At 36.5% G+C, this 17,979-nt stretch overlaps 3 protein-coding genes across 3 annotated transcripts; 1 reads left to right on the forward strand and 2 right to left on the reverse strand.

The window, feature by feature from the left end:
* Nucleotides 1-832: 832 nt before the first annotated feature.
* LOC141836344 (UDP-sugar pyrophosphorylase-like) lies at nt 833-10,261 on the reverse strand. Its single transcript, XM_074723811.1, has 17 exons — nt 10,149-10,261; nt 9,336-9,440; nt 8,306-8,422; nt 7,055-7,195; nt 6,641-6,740; nt 5,536-5,663; nt 5,381-5,452; nt 5,184-5,248; nt 5,039-5,099; nt 4,826-4,943; nt 4,374-4,498; nt 3,859-3,935; nt 2,983-3,088; nt 2,243-2,302; nt 1,820-1,900; nt 1,283-1,522; nt 833-1,153 (listed from the first exon to the last, which is right to left on the reverse strand). The coding sequence occupies exons 1-17, from the start codon at nt 10,251-10,253 to the stop codon at nt 986-988; spliced, it is 1,869 nt and encodes a 622-aa protein (XP_074579912.1). The 5' UTR covers nt 10,254-10,261; the 3' UTR covers nt 833-985.
* A 994-nt stretch (nt 10,262-11,255) lies between these two features.
* On the forward strand, nt 11,256-12,331 carry LOC141835740 (E3 ubiquitin-protein ligase EL5-like). The gene has a single exon (XM_074723111.1). The coding sequence runs from the start codon at nt 11,256-11,258 to the stop codon at nt 12,051-12,053; it is 798 nt and encodes a 265-aa protein (XP_074579212.1). The 3' UTR covers nt 12,054-12,331.
* A 210-nt stretch (nt 12,332-12,541) lies between these two features.
* LOC141835737 (putative polygalacturonase) lies at nt 12,542-16,659 on the reverse strand. The gene is made up of 5 exons (XM_074723109.1): nt 16,047-16,659; nt 15,612-15,732; nt 14,057-14,305; nt 13,604-13,757; nt 12,542-13,272 (listed from the first exon to the last, which is right to left on the reverse strand). The coding sequence occupies exons 1-5, from the start codon at nt 16,470-16,472 to the stop codon at nt 12,750-12,752; spliced, it is 1,473 nt and encodes a 490-aa protein (XP_074579210.1). The 5' UTR covers nt 16,473-16,659; the 3' UTR covers nt 12,542-12,749.
* Nucleotides 16,660-17,979: the final 1,320 nt, after the last annotated feature.

Genomic DNA, 17,979 nt, shown 5'->3' on the forward strand with positions numbered 1-17,979 from the left:
AATTATTCATTAACTTTTTTTTATCTTTTCAACTAATATGAAATTGTGAAAAAAGACAATTAAAAATAGATTTGGAAGAAAATTGTAGAATTGATAAACAGGATCTACCTTTGGCATTTAGTTCATTTTGGTTTCTTCTTCCTCTTCTGTGATTAAATTGACTCTCCAACTACCCAACATGAACCAACAGCTCCAGCTACGAAGCAACTAAAGTTAGATATTTCCAATAAATATGAGAATGCTTCCAAAATCAAATTCCATCAAATAAAAAAAAATTAAATTAAAATTTGGTTTATGAGAATCTTTGGATATATACATCTATAGAGGTTTGTCTGTGTATATAAATATCTATTTGTGTGTGCATCAAACCAAATTGAATGAAAAGAAACAACTAGGTCAATGAGAATTTTGTGTATATATCATTAATTGTGTCATGTCGATTAATATGTTATCGAATAGTGTCCAATATTATCGTCTTCTCAAAATATATGTTCTATTGTGTGACTTGAAACTAATCACACAGATGTGTATCCAAAGGCATCATAATTGCAATTAGTGATTGAGAGGCCTAACAATAATTAAGATGTAGATTCAATCAACTTATCCAACCATGCTTAACTTGTCTAGCCCTTACACGTAGCCTAGTTCAACCGACATATCCACTCGTCTTGCTTTGTCAACTCACTTGATTGTATTGGCCTCCTGGATGAAGCCTCTCGATCGATCTGTCTTTTGGTTGATCCATCCTATCAAGCAGTCTTAGTCTCTAAAATTGAAAGGTGCAGAGATGAACTGCCTGGTTACAAATCTTGGAATGGAAACATTATTCTACTCAAATGATCATTTCATCTTAAATTAGTCCATCCACACTTTGCAATCGAAATCACATTCAATTCCGGTGCAACTAAAAAATGAACAATTTCAAGAAAAAAAACCTCTCGATTAACTGATAAACTTGCCTCATTCAGCTCCTTCAAAATCTTGTTCAGGGTTTGAATTGATATTTCCCTGATTCGGTGTAGTTCAACTCCAACTGCTCGATTTTGCAAATCTTAAAGCCTCTTATCCGTGTTTCCTGAGGAATTGAGTGGTCTTTGTAATCAACATGCTCAAGAGTCCATCCTTTGTTTTGAACAAGTCCTGTCACTTGGACCTGAGAGAGATGGCAAATAAACATTGATCAGATACAGCGAGCTTGTAGTTAAAATCTTCAAAGCGAGCTAGCAATGGCGGAAGCATCTCTTTTTTGAATTATGTTCAATAAAGGGCCTGAAAAGAATACATCAGCTTGATCATTAACAGTGATGACAAGAGTTCCGTCCAAGCGGAGACCATCAAGGACTATGTTCTGGCCGTTGATGACCAATGTAGATCTCTGGGAAATGGAGCATCCTTTGCCGACTTTCCCTATTACATCTGTGAATGTTGAGGCCCACTTCGGGCTCCATGTGACACGGGGCCACACTTCCACCTCCTGACCATTGAAGATGTCGATAATGGGATCGGCTACAAGGACTCCAGCCTGAAAAAATATGTAACATCTGCTTAGTAGAGTGAGCATTTGCTCAACAAATTAAAAGATCACCGGAATCACTTTGTCTCGATCAGTTATTCTTCCCTGTGAAACAGTGGTGTGCAAATGAGCTTAAACACACTAAAGATCCAACTCAATAACCTTTTTTATTTATTTGTTAGGACAAAGGAATCAAGTTGTTATCAGAGTTGTTTTTCTTTTTCCCTTTAGAGTTTAATTTAACCAAATATAGGTTAAGCAGACAGTAAATACATAGCCTTGTCAATAGCCCTTCTCCAACATTACCTTTTTTAGTACGAGACAATTAGCTCTATAAACGGCCATCTCTCCGCTTGTTGCACTATGGTATGGGTTTCCTTTCGGCACCTGTATTCAATCAATTACTTGAATCAGTGCCATTTCCATGAGTACAAGATGATTCACATGAGTAGAAGCGAAAAGGAACAAGAGAGGATAGACCCATAATCCTCTCTATAGAGCCTTCCCAGCTAAAGAATCATTCAAACAAAGATGAAGGAGATGATAAGCAAAAGATGACTTGGACATCTTTTTTCTTCAACCGATTTTGACAAACCTAACAAGTGCTTAGGAATATGTTCACAAAGATGACTTTGGTGAATGACGATAATCAACCAGGAACTAATACATCATATGAAGCTAGATCCATATGCAAGATCAAAAATTGACATAGAGAAGGAAGATAAATACCTTGGAAGCATCTTCAGGGTTATTTTTTACTGGTGCATAAGCAAGCCATTTATCCACTACCTAAAAAAGGTAAGAGGAAAATAAACAGTTGAGTTTGGCATGTAAATGAGAAAAAAAATTAATATCACATAAAAAATCCAGTCACTTTATGAGTTTCAGTAACAAACACAACAAAATCTAGTATGAATAAGTAAAGCTACACTAAAAATTAACCTATAAGTTGATACGATCCACAGTCAGCAACATGCATAATACGTACATTACAAAGCTACGAAAGGAATATCGCAGAAGACTATTGGGCTCAATTCAAGCTAAAAGGCTAATGTTCTAGGTGTGATCCTTTGAGCAAGACCAAGACTGGTTGCTCTTATAATGTTCAGGTCGTTCTTCAGTTCAAATCATTCAAATGCTTTGTTACCTCATGTAGCAATCTCATAGTGGTTTGGCAAATATAACTCAGACTTTGAAGTGTAGTTATCGGTTATATAGCAAGATATATCAACACATCTATAAGAAAACAAGGATATAATGTGAAGATACTTTTGCTGACCTAGAAAAATGATAGTTAAGTCCAGATAATGGAGGTTGAATGATCCTTAATAGTATCGCAGCTTAAATGCAGCAAATAAAGCCATGACTAGTAAAAGTTAGGGATTTCCAAACAAGTCCTAATAGTTGAACTTGAACATAACTCAAACATAGAGTGAGAAAGTAATCATGATTGAAAGTTGAATTCTCACAGTGAATCCAATCTTTGCTGATGCAGGCAGAGATTTTGGATAATCTTGCATCATACATTCCAAACGAGTTGAGGACTTAAAGGATGTCTTGCTTGAATCCTTGTATCTGAAATAAGGATGAGAGAAGGCAGTTTATTGTATTAAAGCTTAAAATCTAAGAAAGGGCAATTGTTATAATTGTGTGTCATGCTTTCTCTTCGCATGAAATGAAGTTATCTTGTAGTAGAACATAATCACAAGTAGCCAATGCTTCATTTTTCCTCTCAAAGAAACAACTAACAACTCAACGCCCATCACTTTATTGACTTCAGCATTCAATGCGCTTGGAACATATGCCAATGGCCTCACTTCATACAGGGGAAAAAAAAATGCAAATGCAAATTTCAAAGATTTTTATCTTCTTTATTCCTCAAACTTCCAGTGCAATCACAATAATTCCTCAATTGTGAGATAGTATATTAATGATTTTGATTGTTGATTAAACTATTAAGAGTTTTTCATATTTCTATTTCTTTTGAGAATGTGAAACACTTAAAGATTCAACAACCACATAGCCTATTTTCATTCATAGTAAATGTCTAGATTTTAAAAGAGAATTTTGAGTAAAGACATGGTTTAAGTTGGGAGGTTCCAGCTCCACTTACTAGAATTTTCATTATCAACTAAGCGTTGAAATTACGCTGAATCATTTCTCAAAAAATGAGAATTTTCTGGTAATCTCTCAAATTAGAATTTCATGTTATTGGGATAGATTTATTAACATTGGTCCATTAACTTCGGAAAGCTACAACCATATTCTGATAGGTATAGCCCCTTATTTTCCATCATAGAAAGAAAGACAAGTTGATTTAAAAGGGTATAGAAGAGTGACGATACTTGGGATTAACAAATTCAGCAATGGCACCTCGCGTTTTGCTAAGCTCCTGTATGTATGGTCCAAGCTCCAAAATGAGCTACAAAAAAGAGGGATTTGATCTAATTACAACATTCAGCATCTGGATATATGAGAATATGGATGATGAAACAATTTTTAGATGGTTCTAAAGGATGTTTATTTATAACTTGGAGTTGGTTAAAGCTCAATAAATTTTTTCTTCTTTATCTTAGAAAATATGTAAATAATCTAACTTTGCAGTGATGATTAAAATTAAGCTTAATCATGAACACCCACTTGGCTCTAACTGAGCGAGGTAAAAGTTTGAACTCAGCTGAAGCTCAATAAGCTTTTTGATGAACAAGCACAAACATAATCTTTGAGATTGATTGACATTGAGTTCAACTTTATATAACTTTTTGAACAAATAAACAAATATAATTGAGGGGGGAGGGGTTCTCTCTTCTCTCATACTTGCAACTTACAATACAAAGAAATTATCACAAAAGATGCTTACCTGGTTTATGTTTCCAGGGAAAGGAGAAAATCCAGTTTCACAGTTGACATCTCCATCAGCATGCCCAGTCGCTCTTAGTAAGGGGTCCAACTGATTATACTCCACATTAATTACCATTTCTGTACCTATATATCATCTATTTAATATTGACATCAATTGAGGAAATAAGACAGGTTACTTGATAGTGAATAATTATTTAAAATATAACTAGTTTGTATGTAGGCTACATAAATCAGCCATATCAATTTTGGCATTAGTTCTTTCATATAATATGCATATAATTATCAAAGGACCATGCACCAATATATGAAACAAATATATACTGGATATGAATATATGATTGCTATATACACATTATATATATAGTAGTATAAAAATTTAAGTAGAAACTCATTTTAATTATTAAGCAAAGATCAAACACTATAAGCAACAGAGTACGAACAATGTATTACCATCAGTATGAGTAAGTTGGGCTATTCCTCCCATAGCTTCTTTTGCCTTTCTGGGAACTGCAAGAGAATTGACTTGATATCCTCGGGTTGCGCTGACACCCAATGAAGCAGGAATAGCCTAAATAAACAAATGAAGAAAGTCAGCAATTTATTTATATTTAATTTCAGCATAATTCAGAATACAAACAAAGAGAAAGTATTTGAGATATCAACCTTAAATAGTAATCCATTGGTATCTTGGAAAAATAGAACCCATCTAATATCTGCTTTCTGCCTGAGAGAGAAACAGACTCTAGTAGATTCAGTTACTAAGACCAAAGAAATACAGCATAAAAAGAATCAACTGATAAAAACACACCAGAGGTTAAGTAGACCACTCGAGAAAAGAAGTGTGTGCACATCACCATGACCATGTGGCTTTGTCTGATTAAAATCACATCAAAATAGTAAGCCACGAGAAAGTAAGTTCTTGGTGATAGTAAAATGAAAGAGTTTAGCTAATTATATCAATATTATACATCCATGTGAGAAATGAATGATAGAAGAGGAAGTCACCTGAATTTTGTAGCTGTCATTTGGGTCCAATGCAAGTCTTGCATCATTATCATTTAAGCACGCTACTTTTTCCTGCAAAGTGATGTTGAAAAACAAGGTAAATCCTTTGCCATGTAAAATTATTAAAATGGAGCATATTAGACAACTGATAAAACCTGTTTAAGAAGATTCACTTGAGAGCTTTTCATTCCAAAATAAGAATTTGATTCTAAAAGTGATAATGTTGGTGCATGAGTGTCATCAGATGTCATAATCACCAGAGGAATTTCAGCTTCACAATGACCTAGAAAGTTAATAGCAGAATGATCAGTAGCATCCTTTCACAGCTACCACATTTCTTCTCCTTCATGACGTAGATATGACAAATGGATCAATGATAGTTTTGTACTTAAATCTATATTTTTATTCATCAATGGTGCAGTTATTACATTGTTCTATTGATGCTTTGAAAGCCTTAAGATGTACCCATTATTTATGGATCTGTAAGGCAAGAAAAAAAGGTAAAAGGAACTTCTAGGGCAGTGCGACAATACTCAAATTGCTGCAGAGTTACAACTCTCTTTTTTCTTTTAATCCCAATCATTCCTTAAAGATTAGAATACCAAAAAACCATCCTTGCAATTTGAAGTCATTGGAGACTGCTAACGGTCACTATAATCTACTTTGAACAGAAAAATAACCTTCAAGATGGTCCTAAATGATACTGCATGTAATTAAAAATTAATCAAAATAAAATGTTCCCATCATAGTTCAAAAATTCCCACCTGAACCTTGAATTCTCAATCAAGTTAACTACTAGGATATCAAGGTTAAATACAAGCCTTACTTAGGCAAACACAGAGTAAATATCAAGGTCCAATTTTTTACAGTTTTAAAGTTCGCTGATTTCTGATTCCTGTTCCATCAAATTTGTTAGAAAAGAGCCGTAGAATAATATCACTGTATTTCTTTAAGCCTCGGGGAGATAAGGCAAAAACCTAAAATTCCAACAAAATGATCAAGCAGTATGAGGACAGGGTAATAAATTAAGTGATAAGTATAGAATGTGCAACATAACTGAATTCTACTAATCCATAGTAAATCAAGTAAGTTGCAAGTCTAATTAATTTAAATTGGATGATTAGTCAAGCTACTGACCATTACTCCAGAAAACAATTATAAGCATTTTCTTCTATCAAATTATACTTAACAACTTCAATGATCCATGATGTGTGTATTGACAGTGAAAGCCTTCTCAAATAAGCCAATGTGCATAACAACCTTGTACTGTTCTACAGCTAGCCTCTTGCAATGCCAGAATAGACTCAATGTAGTATTGAAGGAAACATCTGCTTGTTGTAGTTTCAGAAGGAAGGGCCAACTGCAATATAAAGTTGGGTAGAATTATGTGAAAATAACAAAAAGTAGGGCATAATCAGCTAAATTATGTGGCACTAGCAACTAATACTTCAAACATTAACTTGAACAGTAGGCACAGGCAATTTATATCAGCAACTGCAAGCATCTAAGAGATACATAAATGTTAAGGATCACAGAGTAACCCATTCTTCTGGGGTTTTAGTAATTGTTTCAATTGTGTGAATAATTTGTATTATACACGTATAATTCGCTATCCATGGTGCTATCCTCTTCCATATAGAGAAAATTATAATATTCACAAAACATGTTACTGACTTTAATTCCTTTGTAGCCAAGTCGTTCCCCGAGCCCACCAGCCACAAGTACAAAGGCAGCTTTCCTAGATTCTCGCACACCAGCCTCTTCCAACAAGGTAAATTTCTCATCGCCAAATGTCAGAATTTCTCCTGATGGGACCTGCAGAACCAAATCTTAGGTTCAAATCTTGAATTGCCATCTCAATTGAAACTGTGAGATAGCAGTCTGATATCTGATGATATCTCCTATGACTAGTTGACAAAAAAAATTTTAAAACCACTGCAGGAAGTGAAACTGTGACATAACAGTCTGATATCTGATATTATCTGTTATGACTTTGTTGATAAAAAAATTAAAACCAATGCAGGATATCTATAAAGTTAACTGGCATTAATATTTACCAAGTCAGGACAGTGCTAAGAGCATCTGGTACTTAGAACTGTTTGCTTAAAACAAAAGATTTAACCAAGAATTATGTTGGGAGACAAAAAAGTGAACCTGGTTTATCATTGATTGATAAAAGCAATTCTATTAAGTTTTTTTTATTGTTTCACTATCTGCTATTTAGGTAACAACCACTGAACATCAGATGCCAATTTGCATACCATGTAATAACATGTTTGTACCAAGGAAGATACTTAAGATGAATTGTGGCATGTCACGCAAGCACAACAGAATTCATAACTTGACAACTGCTGCCAAGATGCTAGATGGGGCATTGCTCCATCAGATGTAGTGGGAAACTAGATCAAATAATTGTGTCATTATTGCATTGTAGCGACAAGGTAAAATCTATTATGACTAAAAATTTCAAATATTTCCCCTCTATAACAACCCACAACCCTGACCCCACTCATGATTTTGTAGCAAAACAATCAATGGAGATGATCAGCTGCATAGTCAACTTTAAAATAACTCGAGTGGTCGTCACAATTATATGGGGTTGACGACAGGGATCCTAGCCCTTCATTAAGTTCACATCAATATTAGTATGAAAATAATTTATTGTTATTATTATTATGTAAAGTAAAATCTACTTTTGTCACTCTACTCCTTAATTCCACTCTGACCTTTAACTCTTCTAATTATAAAATTTATTGATCACCTTTGAACATTAGATAACTCATATAGCACACATGCACACACACACACACACAAAAAAAAACTTTAGTTTACAGTTTACATATATGCCATAACTGTTGAGTATCCTTATGAAAATTGAGCTATCTGTCACCAGATGTAACAAGAAGGAAACAATATAGTACTCACAGAAGGAGTGAACCCATCATATGGATTTTTCCCAGCTTTTGAATCAGCCAAAAGTTTTCTCGCATTTTGAATATATGATACCAAACCACCAGGATAGCTTGAATTAAGATGAGCAACCTAAAAGATAAACGCATATCAAAAAATGTTATCCTTAACTATTCATGTTTGTTCATCTGTTATGCTCCTGTGTTTAAACTGGGAAATAACACACAAAAAAGAAACCAGATATTAAGGAGAAGCTGCAATATTTACAGGAGTGTAGAACAACTGCTACAAATGTGTGAATAAATAAAATAATTTCATTACTAAAAAGACATATACTGAAAGATAAAATTCAGCATAAAAAATGAACTTTATCGATAAATTAACAAAATCTTTCACCTTCACCCCTATACCAACATGTTCAGCCAATACTAAAACACTAGAACACCTATCTGACTTCCTCATAGTGAAATCAATTATCACTTTCTTCCTCTTGATTTTCTCTGTGTTTTGTTTTCTTCAAAATAACATCTTTTTGCGTTGTTTTACATATCTAGAATTACATTTTCACAAATGATCATCAAATGAATTCCACCAGATCATCGCCATATCTACATGAGCCACTGCATCTAAAGTATCATAGGAATCTAAATAATGGCAAAGAAATGGGATCCCTCAACCAACCAAAACACGTGTCTCAAACTATTCCTGATATTGTGTTATCTGAACAATAACTCAGGTTAGAATCTCATTTCCAATTGTTATTGGCCTATACATAGTTGGATTATTTCAATTGCTTTCAGTGTCAATATTCATTTTTTGAACCATGATATATACAAAATAAGAAAAAGGAACTGAATTTCTATAATGATGCAAGGGTTGTGTTTCTAAGCACTACAAAGAACTCTAAAACATATGATCCTAGACGAAACGATCATGTATCTTCAAATATTAAAACTTCAAAAATCTGTTGGATAAGATACAGTCTAAAGAAACCAGATTTATCTGTGTCCAACAGACCAAAAGAATACATAAAGAATATGCTAACCTGATGTAAAAAACTCTTTTTCCTTGTATCATCCACACCTGGCTCTGGCCAATGATCAAATAAATGCTTTTGCCCCTCATCTAATAGCATCTTTGCAAGCACAATCTGATAAAAAAAATGGCCCGGTTTGAACCAAGAAATAAAGCTTTACAAGTCATATACTAAGAACGGAGAAAAATTTGAACCATGACTAGAGTTCCAATCAATCATTTTATATAGGTGATGTCAACTATGATTTTTAGTAAACAATGCACATATGTGAGAGTGAGTTTTCGTCTACTTCAAGGCTATAAACTACTGTATAGAATACTGGACTTGGCAATTTAACAACCACATAAAAGTGAACATTGTACAGAGATAAACCAAATCAACAATGCGCAAGGTGTACAAGCTTAATCGAACATGTGCTCGTCCATAGACATCTCCTTCCAGGTCTCACCAAAAATAGAGCAAAAATTAACCAACTAATAAGGACCATTCTCATTGATGTAAATTTCCTTTAAGAAGCAAATAAGAATCATCACCGACCACTACAGTCATTAAGAGGATCAAAAAGTGGAGTCTGCTGTTCGTAGAAGAACATTACTATCTACAAACCGTGAGATGAAATTCAAATAGCTCCTCAAGAACATACCCAAAAATCTAACTATAGTACCACGTCTCAATGGGGAAAAAAATCCGAGGGACAAGAATAAAAATCCCATCTTTCTTCACAATTTACACGAAAATAAGACGCGCAGATGTTGTTTAGGTCAAGACACGACCGAGGAAATCAAAAAGAGAAGAAGAAGAAGAAAATGTTGGACTTCGGACCTCCTCGGCGGAGAGAATTCCGAGATTCTTGTTGAGATTCGGGGAGGACGAGATCCAACCACCGGCGATGCTCAGCCCTCCGAGATTGTCTCCGGCGGATTCCATCTTGCAAAGATCAGACAAGGCGCAATGTGGATCTCGGGGATGGAGAGAAAATCAGAAGAAAAAAATTTACTTTTTGTGTGGATTAAATTTTTATTATAAATTAGTAAAAAATGAAGGAGATAAAAGAAAGTGAAAAAAAGGAAATATTTTTAATATTCACCACAAGAAACTCAACAAAATTGGAAGGAAAAAAAATTGAAGGTAGAGAAGATCAACCAACATAATAATAATAATAATAATAATATTATTATTATTATTATTATTAATTATTATTATTATACCCGTCACATTAATCACTCCTCATTCCTTTACTTTTTGTTATATAAATTGTGTGGGTTAAATTTTTATTATAAATTAGTAAAAAATGAAGGAGAGATAAGAAAGTGAAAAAAGGAAATATTTTCAATATTCACCACAAGAAACTCAACAAAATTGGAAGAAAAAAAATGAGGGGAGAGACCAATATATTATTATTATTATTATTATTATTATTATTATTATTATTATTATTATTATTATCAAGGTCACATTAATCATCCCTCATTCCTTTACATAATTATAATTTTCTTATAGATTAAACTACTAATCTTTTTATATTGCTTTCTAATATAATAATGTTACAAGATATTTGGAAGTGTTTTCTTGTTTGCTTTTATCCCTTTTGATTTCTCAAGCATCTTCTTAAGAATCCACGAAGTAGTCCTCCTCGCATGGAATCCTAGATCTTGATCTTAATCCACTGAACGCCGCCATTTCCATTTCCTAGAAAGATCCTCACGCAATCCAACTCCCGCTCACGCAATCTTTCCACAACTGTAACTGTCACGAAAAGTCAACTTCAAACGCCGCCCTCAGAGTTCATATGGAAGTTTCTTTTATTTTTTAAAGTCAAACTCGGTTCTTTGACCGTAGCCTTTCCGGTCTCAATCTTTGATCGATTCCACCCTTCGATGGTTCCTTTAATACCTGCTTCCGATCGAATCATGGCATCGATTCTTCTCCATGTCGTCGTTTGAACCGGAAATGGACGGCACCGGCGACGCCTCCGTCGCCGCCGTAAGGATCAGCACAGCGGCCATGGTCGTCGTCGTTGCCTTCCTCTTCATGGTCGTCGTCTTCATCTTCTTCTTCTACCTCTACGCCCGCCGCCGCCTGCGTTACGGAAGGGACCGATTTGTCTTTTCCGCCGCCTCTCCCGACGTCGGCCGACGCGGCCTTGACGCCGCCGCGCTCGCAGCCCTGCCCGCCACCGTGTACAGCTCGGCTGACTTCAAGGACCGCGGCGGGCTCGAGTGCGCGGTCTGCCTAACTGAGCTCGCCGACGGCGAGGCGGCGCGGGTGCTCCCCACCTGCGGCCACGGTTTCCACCTCGAGTGCATCGACATGTGGTTCCACTCCCGCGCCACCTGCCCTCTCTGTCGCCGGCGCGTCGTCGTCGGCGAACCCTCCTCCCCAAAAACAGAGCCTCCGAGTCCTCTTCCTCCGCCGCCGCCTCCGGAGGCTTCTCCCCGGGAACCGCCCGCGTTTCCTACGAACGTGTTGATTTGGGGCGGCCGCGGCCAGGTAGGCTCTCTGGTGATCGAGATCCCAAGGAGAGCCGTCGGTGCGCAAGTCTCGCCGTCGACGCCTTCGGCCGCAGAGGAGTCTTGGTCGCCGGTGTCGGCGAGGTTCCGGTCGCTAAGAAGGCTCTGGAGCCAGGGAAGGAGAGCCGGCCCCTCTTCGACGGAGTTCGTCGACGTAGAACAAGGGATCTCCGAGGGAAGCGCTCCGCCGCCCAAGACTCCAGCAGCAAAGCAATAACGCCGCCGGAGATCGAAAGGTTGGCCCGAGCTCCGAGTTGCACTGGCGGCTCGCCGATCACCGGAACTCCTCATAAGTCTTGATTCTTTGCTCCGTAGAAAGCGAAAATTAAGCAATACTTGATGAAGGATTCTTCACCTCTCTGAAAACTCATCATTTTTATGCTATTTAATTTGATTCGTTGATCCAAAAACACATTGTTTTTGGGTGCATGAATCTGTTTGCGGTGTTAATAAATTGTTCTTCCAATGTATATATCATCATTCATTCCTTTGTTCCATGAGAAGAGTTCAAACCTGAAGAGAATTCTATACAGAAAATAAAGATCAGCAAAATGGTAGAAAAAATATTATTACTTGCAATCCTATCCTTTATGAAATTTGACTTTGATACTGATACTGCACAATAGTCCACTGTTCTCTATTTCATATTTATGGGTTTTTTTTTCTGTTTGTGGTAGAAAATCAAGAATTTAGTGTACAAGACACTCAGGGAATAGCTCAGTGATAATTACAAAATTGATGACAAGAATTAAGAGAAAGGAAACATCAATGAACTCACTGTATGATCAAGCAAAGAGCTGAAAATTTCAAATCTAACAAAATAACAATCACCTTCCATATATATACAAGTCACTCGGGGGCTCGATAGCTCCAATTATCCACTCAGAAAAGCTCCTGCCTAAATACCAATGATTTAGATGTCATAATCAATGTCGGTTATATTTTGCGACGAAGATCGCTTCACTAATTTCCCCTGCTCATCGTATAAGTCAAGATTCTCACAAGGTGAAGGGAAAATGGATCCAATCACACGGCCATTGACAAAGGAACACTGGAAGATATGCTTCTTGTAGGTTAAGCCCACTGACATGTCTCGGAAATTAACATCCTTGATTGGAATGTCTTCACTGCCATGGATCCGAACTGGAACCCTCACACCCTGGCCATGAATGCTGCTGAAGGATATATTGGCAATTATAGGCAGAGCTTTGGGATCGAAACCTTCATCAGGATGCTCATTGTAATCAGTCTTTATTACGATTCCAACTCGAACATTTTCAAAGGTTACATTCCGGTAGGTAATGTTCTGAACATAGCCACCTCTCCCAGGGGCTGTCTTTATTCTTACCCCTCGCCTCGTCTCCCAAACAAAAATATTTTCCACTGTGACATTGGAGACTCCACCAGACATCTCGCTGCCAATGGATATTCCCGCGCTGTGAACAATTGTATACCAAAAAACATATCAGAAATTTCAAAAGACTGAAGTAGTTGAATCTTTAAGCAAGCTGCCCATTTAAAGATACTATAAGAACACGATCAATCTAAACTTTCTTGCTGCGTGGACTAAACTAGTATACTGAAACTAGTTACATTGAATGACCAAAATGACAGAAAGGTGAAGATCAATTAACCGAGTGGGTTGAATGATCATGTGCCATAACTTGATAGATATTCATTTCGGGCGGCCTTATTTCTATCCTTAATTTATACAAGTATCCATATATATTAACTGTATGCATAACCCATACAACAGGAATTTCTTACCTAACCACAGACCGAACAATGAGATTACGAAGTATGATGTTGGTAGATGGCTGTCCATATGCTATTCCATACTGATCCCAGCCACTTTTTATGGCTATTGCATCATCACCCACACATATATAAGAATTTTCTATCACGACATCCTGGCATGAATCTGTAGAGAAAATGCAGAGTGATCAACATTTGGAAGATATTACTAAGAAAAAAGTATATTGTATCTGCAAAAACAACAATTAATTACAAGGAATCAAGTGTTTTTTAAAATTTTCTTGAGAATAAATAGAGTTCAATAAGTGTCTGTAGGGGATTGTTTTAACTTTAAGTTATGATTTACTTCAACATATATCACACCAATAAATCTTGAATAATAGAAAAATAACCTATTGTTGAATTATGCTTGAATCCATGACATAACTAATGATACGGGAAAAGAGTGTCATAAGACATCCGTACCTGGGTCAATACCATCTGTGTTTGGAGCTCCAGAAACGGGAGCCAAGATAGTGATACCAGAGATGGTGACATTCTTGCAATCATAAGGATGCAGTGTCCAAAATGGAGAATTACGGAGAGTTATGTTGGAGATGACAATATCCTTGGACCACATAAGTTGCACAAGAGGCCCTCTTGTGTTGGTGAGGATTCTCTTCTTGTATTTAGTCCACCATGCTTGACCTTGACCATCAATTGTGCCATTGTAGCCTGTTTCATAAATGCAAAATGTTTTTAAGAAAGGAAGTGCACCATGATACACCAGAAGTACTTTTAAAAAATCAAAAAATAACAAGTAGTTCAACAATGATGTAATAGAAAGAATCATGCATCCGTTTACTATTTTAATTTTATAAAATTACAGTGAAACCGCCAAAAACTAGCAAAAGTTCTTATGGAGAGCTGTTCATGTCTGTGGAATATGTTTACAGTTTACTAACTAAAGTTAAAAGCTGACTCTCTATAAACACCAAAATTATATCAAACCACCCAAACCAGTAGTTTTCCTTCAATCTTATTATAAATGGTAATTTCAGCAGCAGCAGTAGATAGAGTGGGATTGAGAAAGCAAAGCATTGTATATTCTCATATATAGTAAAAGGAACAATAGATGAGAGAAACTACTGGAACCCCTTCCCCTAGTTTGGTGTTGGATCGGTAGTGTCATTTTCTGTGTCCTTTTCATTTTTGGCCATGCTACTCGAGATTTGTTCATCTTCTGGTTACCAGAAAAGGGCCCTGAATATTGTCAGTGCATGGAAAATAAAAATCCACATCAATTACTTCTATTTTCACCAAGAAGACAGTGGTCAAGTGTTGAAAGAAGACTTTTATTGAGAGAACAAGAGGTGAAAAAAGATAAAAGGAATATTAGCTGTTTGGCCTACTTTGTTATTTCCTTAGATATTTTGTCTTTTTTGCTTGTTGATTTTAGTTTGCAATACAGGATTGTCCTCTTCTAGAATGGAACTGGTTAATTAAGATAGTGGAAAATCCAAATAGAGTTCCCATCATTTTACACAAGTGGGAAACTACTTGATGCTTTTACCATTGTAAACTTATAGCTAGGCATATGCAAACACCTCTCAAATGAAAAAACTAAGAGTCTTGTGATTGTCAAATCAAACTCCCTTGGTCGTAGGAACACTTCCCTATGGGGCATGACACCAATCTCTAGTTTGCACACTGAACATCTTATGAGGATAAGAAACTATTTATCTTCTCCAACCTTTCCAAAGGAGAAAATATCTAACTATGCATGTGCAAGTGCCTCTCAAATGGAATATATATATATATAGCAGTGTCTTGGCAATTCATTATAGATCAAAAACAGATGCTATTTTCTTTAGGAATAACATTTATCTATACTGTTTAAATTGATTTATAATCTACCATTATCATACTTGCTAAGGTTGCAATGTCCAAGTGAGAAATTCATTTTTCTCATTATAGCTATGAAACAGAAATGAAAATGATGCGGAATATATACAAATAAAAAATAAAAAAAAATACTAACCGGTGATGACAATATCTCTCAGGTTTTGACCATGTATTAGACTTCCATATCGAGGCCCCTTGTGTTCCCGTCCATATCCATATGAAGGTAAAGGAGGCATCAACGGCCAATGACTTTCATGCTTATTAAGAGGAAACAAAACATATCTTAAATAAACATTATTTTTAACTATGGAAAAATAGAGAAGATTGGAGAATTATTAGAAATAAGAATCTTAGACACACAAAAAAAGTTCTATTCCTAGACGTTAAAACAGCAACAAATAGCGTAGATTAATTGAGCAGGTGAAAGTCATTCTAATAGGAAAAAATTTGATATTTCAAACCATTGAATTTGACCAACATTTGTCCTTAAGCAAGTCAATTTAGAAACGAGTTTCAGTATTTAAACTCATGTAACTAGATAGGAAAAGCAAAACCTTGCAAAGTACTCTACCTCAATCCCAAGAATCACTGCGCCCTCGGCGAGGAAGAGAGTCATATGATTTGTAAGATTGAAGGGCGCGGTGAGCCAGCGCCCAGCCTGAACATTGAGCTGCCCGCCTCCTCTCGCCCCAGCCTTCGAAATGGCCTCCACGGCACGCTCGAACGCCGCCGTATTGAGAGTCTTCCCGTCCCCGACCCCGCCGAAATCCGTCAGATTGAACGCCACGGGTCGGAGCCTGGGAATCGGTCGCGCCGCCGCTTTCCGCCGGAACAACCCCACCCCGTCGATCGAGTTGACCTGCAATCCGAACACCATGACGAAACCCACGACCCAGAGGACCAAAAGCTGCGTCCGGTGGGCGGTGAGAAACGCCATCAGCCAGCGGGGGCGCTGGTGGAGCTGCGGCCTCCATAACGAGGGCAAGGTGTCGACCATGGTCAAAACTCGTCGAGAAGCGAAGAAACGGGGATCAAACGAGAGATCTCGCGCAGGAGAATGCGATGGAAACGAGGAGAAGGAATGGGGAGGCGAATGCGGATGGAAGATCTAGGGTTTTGGCCATGGGAGAAGGCGAATTAAATGGGAGGAAGCAGGGTCTGGATGTGGAGTAACGTCGAATGGAAGAGTGCGTTCGGTCTGGTCCCGGGACTCACTAATTCTAATATTTTGGGGAAAATTCATAAACCCTAATAAAAGAATTTATTAAATTCATCGAATTTGCATATCTATCCATTTATTTAATACGAAATTGGAATTTTTATATAATAATTGATTTGAATTATATTCAATTAAGAAATATCGACAAACCCATGCCAGAGAATGAGTTGAAATCTAATAGGATATGAGTTAGAAATCTAATCGGATATCCAGTGCCAACTAAAAAAATATAAGAATATCTATAGGTTAAATTTTAAACCAGATTTTCATCACAAATTAGATCCACTATTATGAAACATGATCGGATATTCTAATGTCAATATTAGCGGTATCAATTCGGATGGATTTGAGATCGAGTCAAAGTAAGAATATTATAAAAAAAATCTCAATTTAAATTTGATCCAAATTTGAACACAATCTGAAAATTGTAAACCTAAACTGAAACTCGGATAACCCCAATTAAAAGAAGATCACTTTTATTATTTTTCTGATAATTCTTCACTTAATGTTTCTATATTAAAAATGTTTCATCATTGTCATATTAGTCTTCTATCATCCTAAACTTCTTCATATAATGCATCTCAATTTTCATAATAGCATCTTAATTTTTAAAATAAAATTTGATTTAATTTTAAAATAATTTCTCCATCTTAAATTCAAATCAATTTGAGTAAATCCAAATCCAATCCTATCCAAAAAAATTTTGAAATTTCGAATCCAACCTAATTTGATCAAACTTTAAAATTCTCAACTCTAACTTGATTTTTTTTTAATGGACTCAGATCAGATTCATTTTTGACACCTTTAGTGATACTACAAATAAATTTGATGCAAAAAAAAAACCAAAAGAGAATGAACGAGAATCTTATAGAATCATCCACTACTAGAAGACGTTCAATCAAGAACACAAAGAACCATTGCCAACCACAGAAAATTGGAGGTTGGATCATGAACCAGAGCACCATTCTTTCTTCTTCTCATTCTTGTCTTTCCATCTGTGTCTCGCTCTCGCAAGCATTGACATTCGATTAAACACATCATCGCTTTCGCAAACCAGCAGTGAATCAAGGGCGACAATGGAGAAGGAAGGTTTTCAGCAGGATTCTAAACTTCGGTTACCTGAATGAAAGAGGAAAAGCAGATGGATGGAATGAAGAATCCAAATTAGCTCTGGTGCCTCCATTGAGTTCCACCTCCGTCGAGCTTCTTCCCTACGCCGAGATCTATCTCGGTCGAGATCACTTCGGTCACACCAGACTCCTGGTGTGAAGGAAGAAAAGAAACA

The sequence above is a fragment of the Curcuma longa genome, chromosome 10, assembly GCF_044706935.1.
Source record: "Curcuma longa cultivar G26 ecotype Majalengka, Jawa Barat chromosome 10, ITB_CL_G26_1.1, whole genome shotgun sequence".
In the NCBI taxonomy this organism is placed as follows: Eukaryota; Viridiplantae; Streptophyta; class Magnoliopsida; order Zingiberales; family Zingiberaceae; genus Curcuma; species Curcuma longa.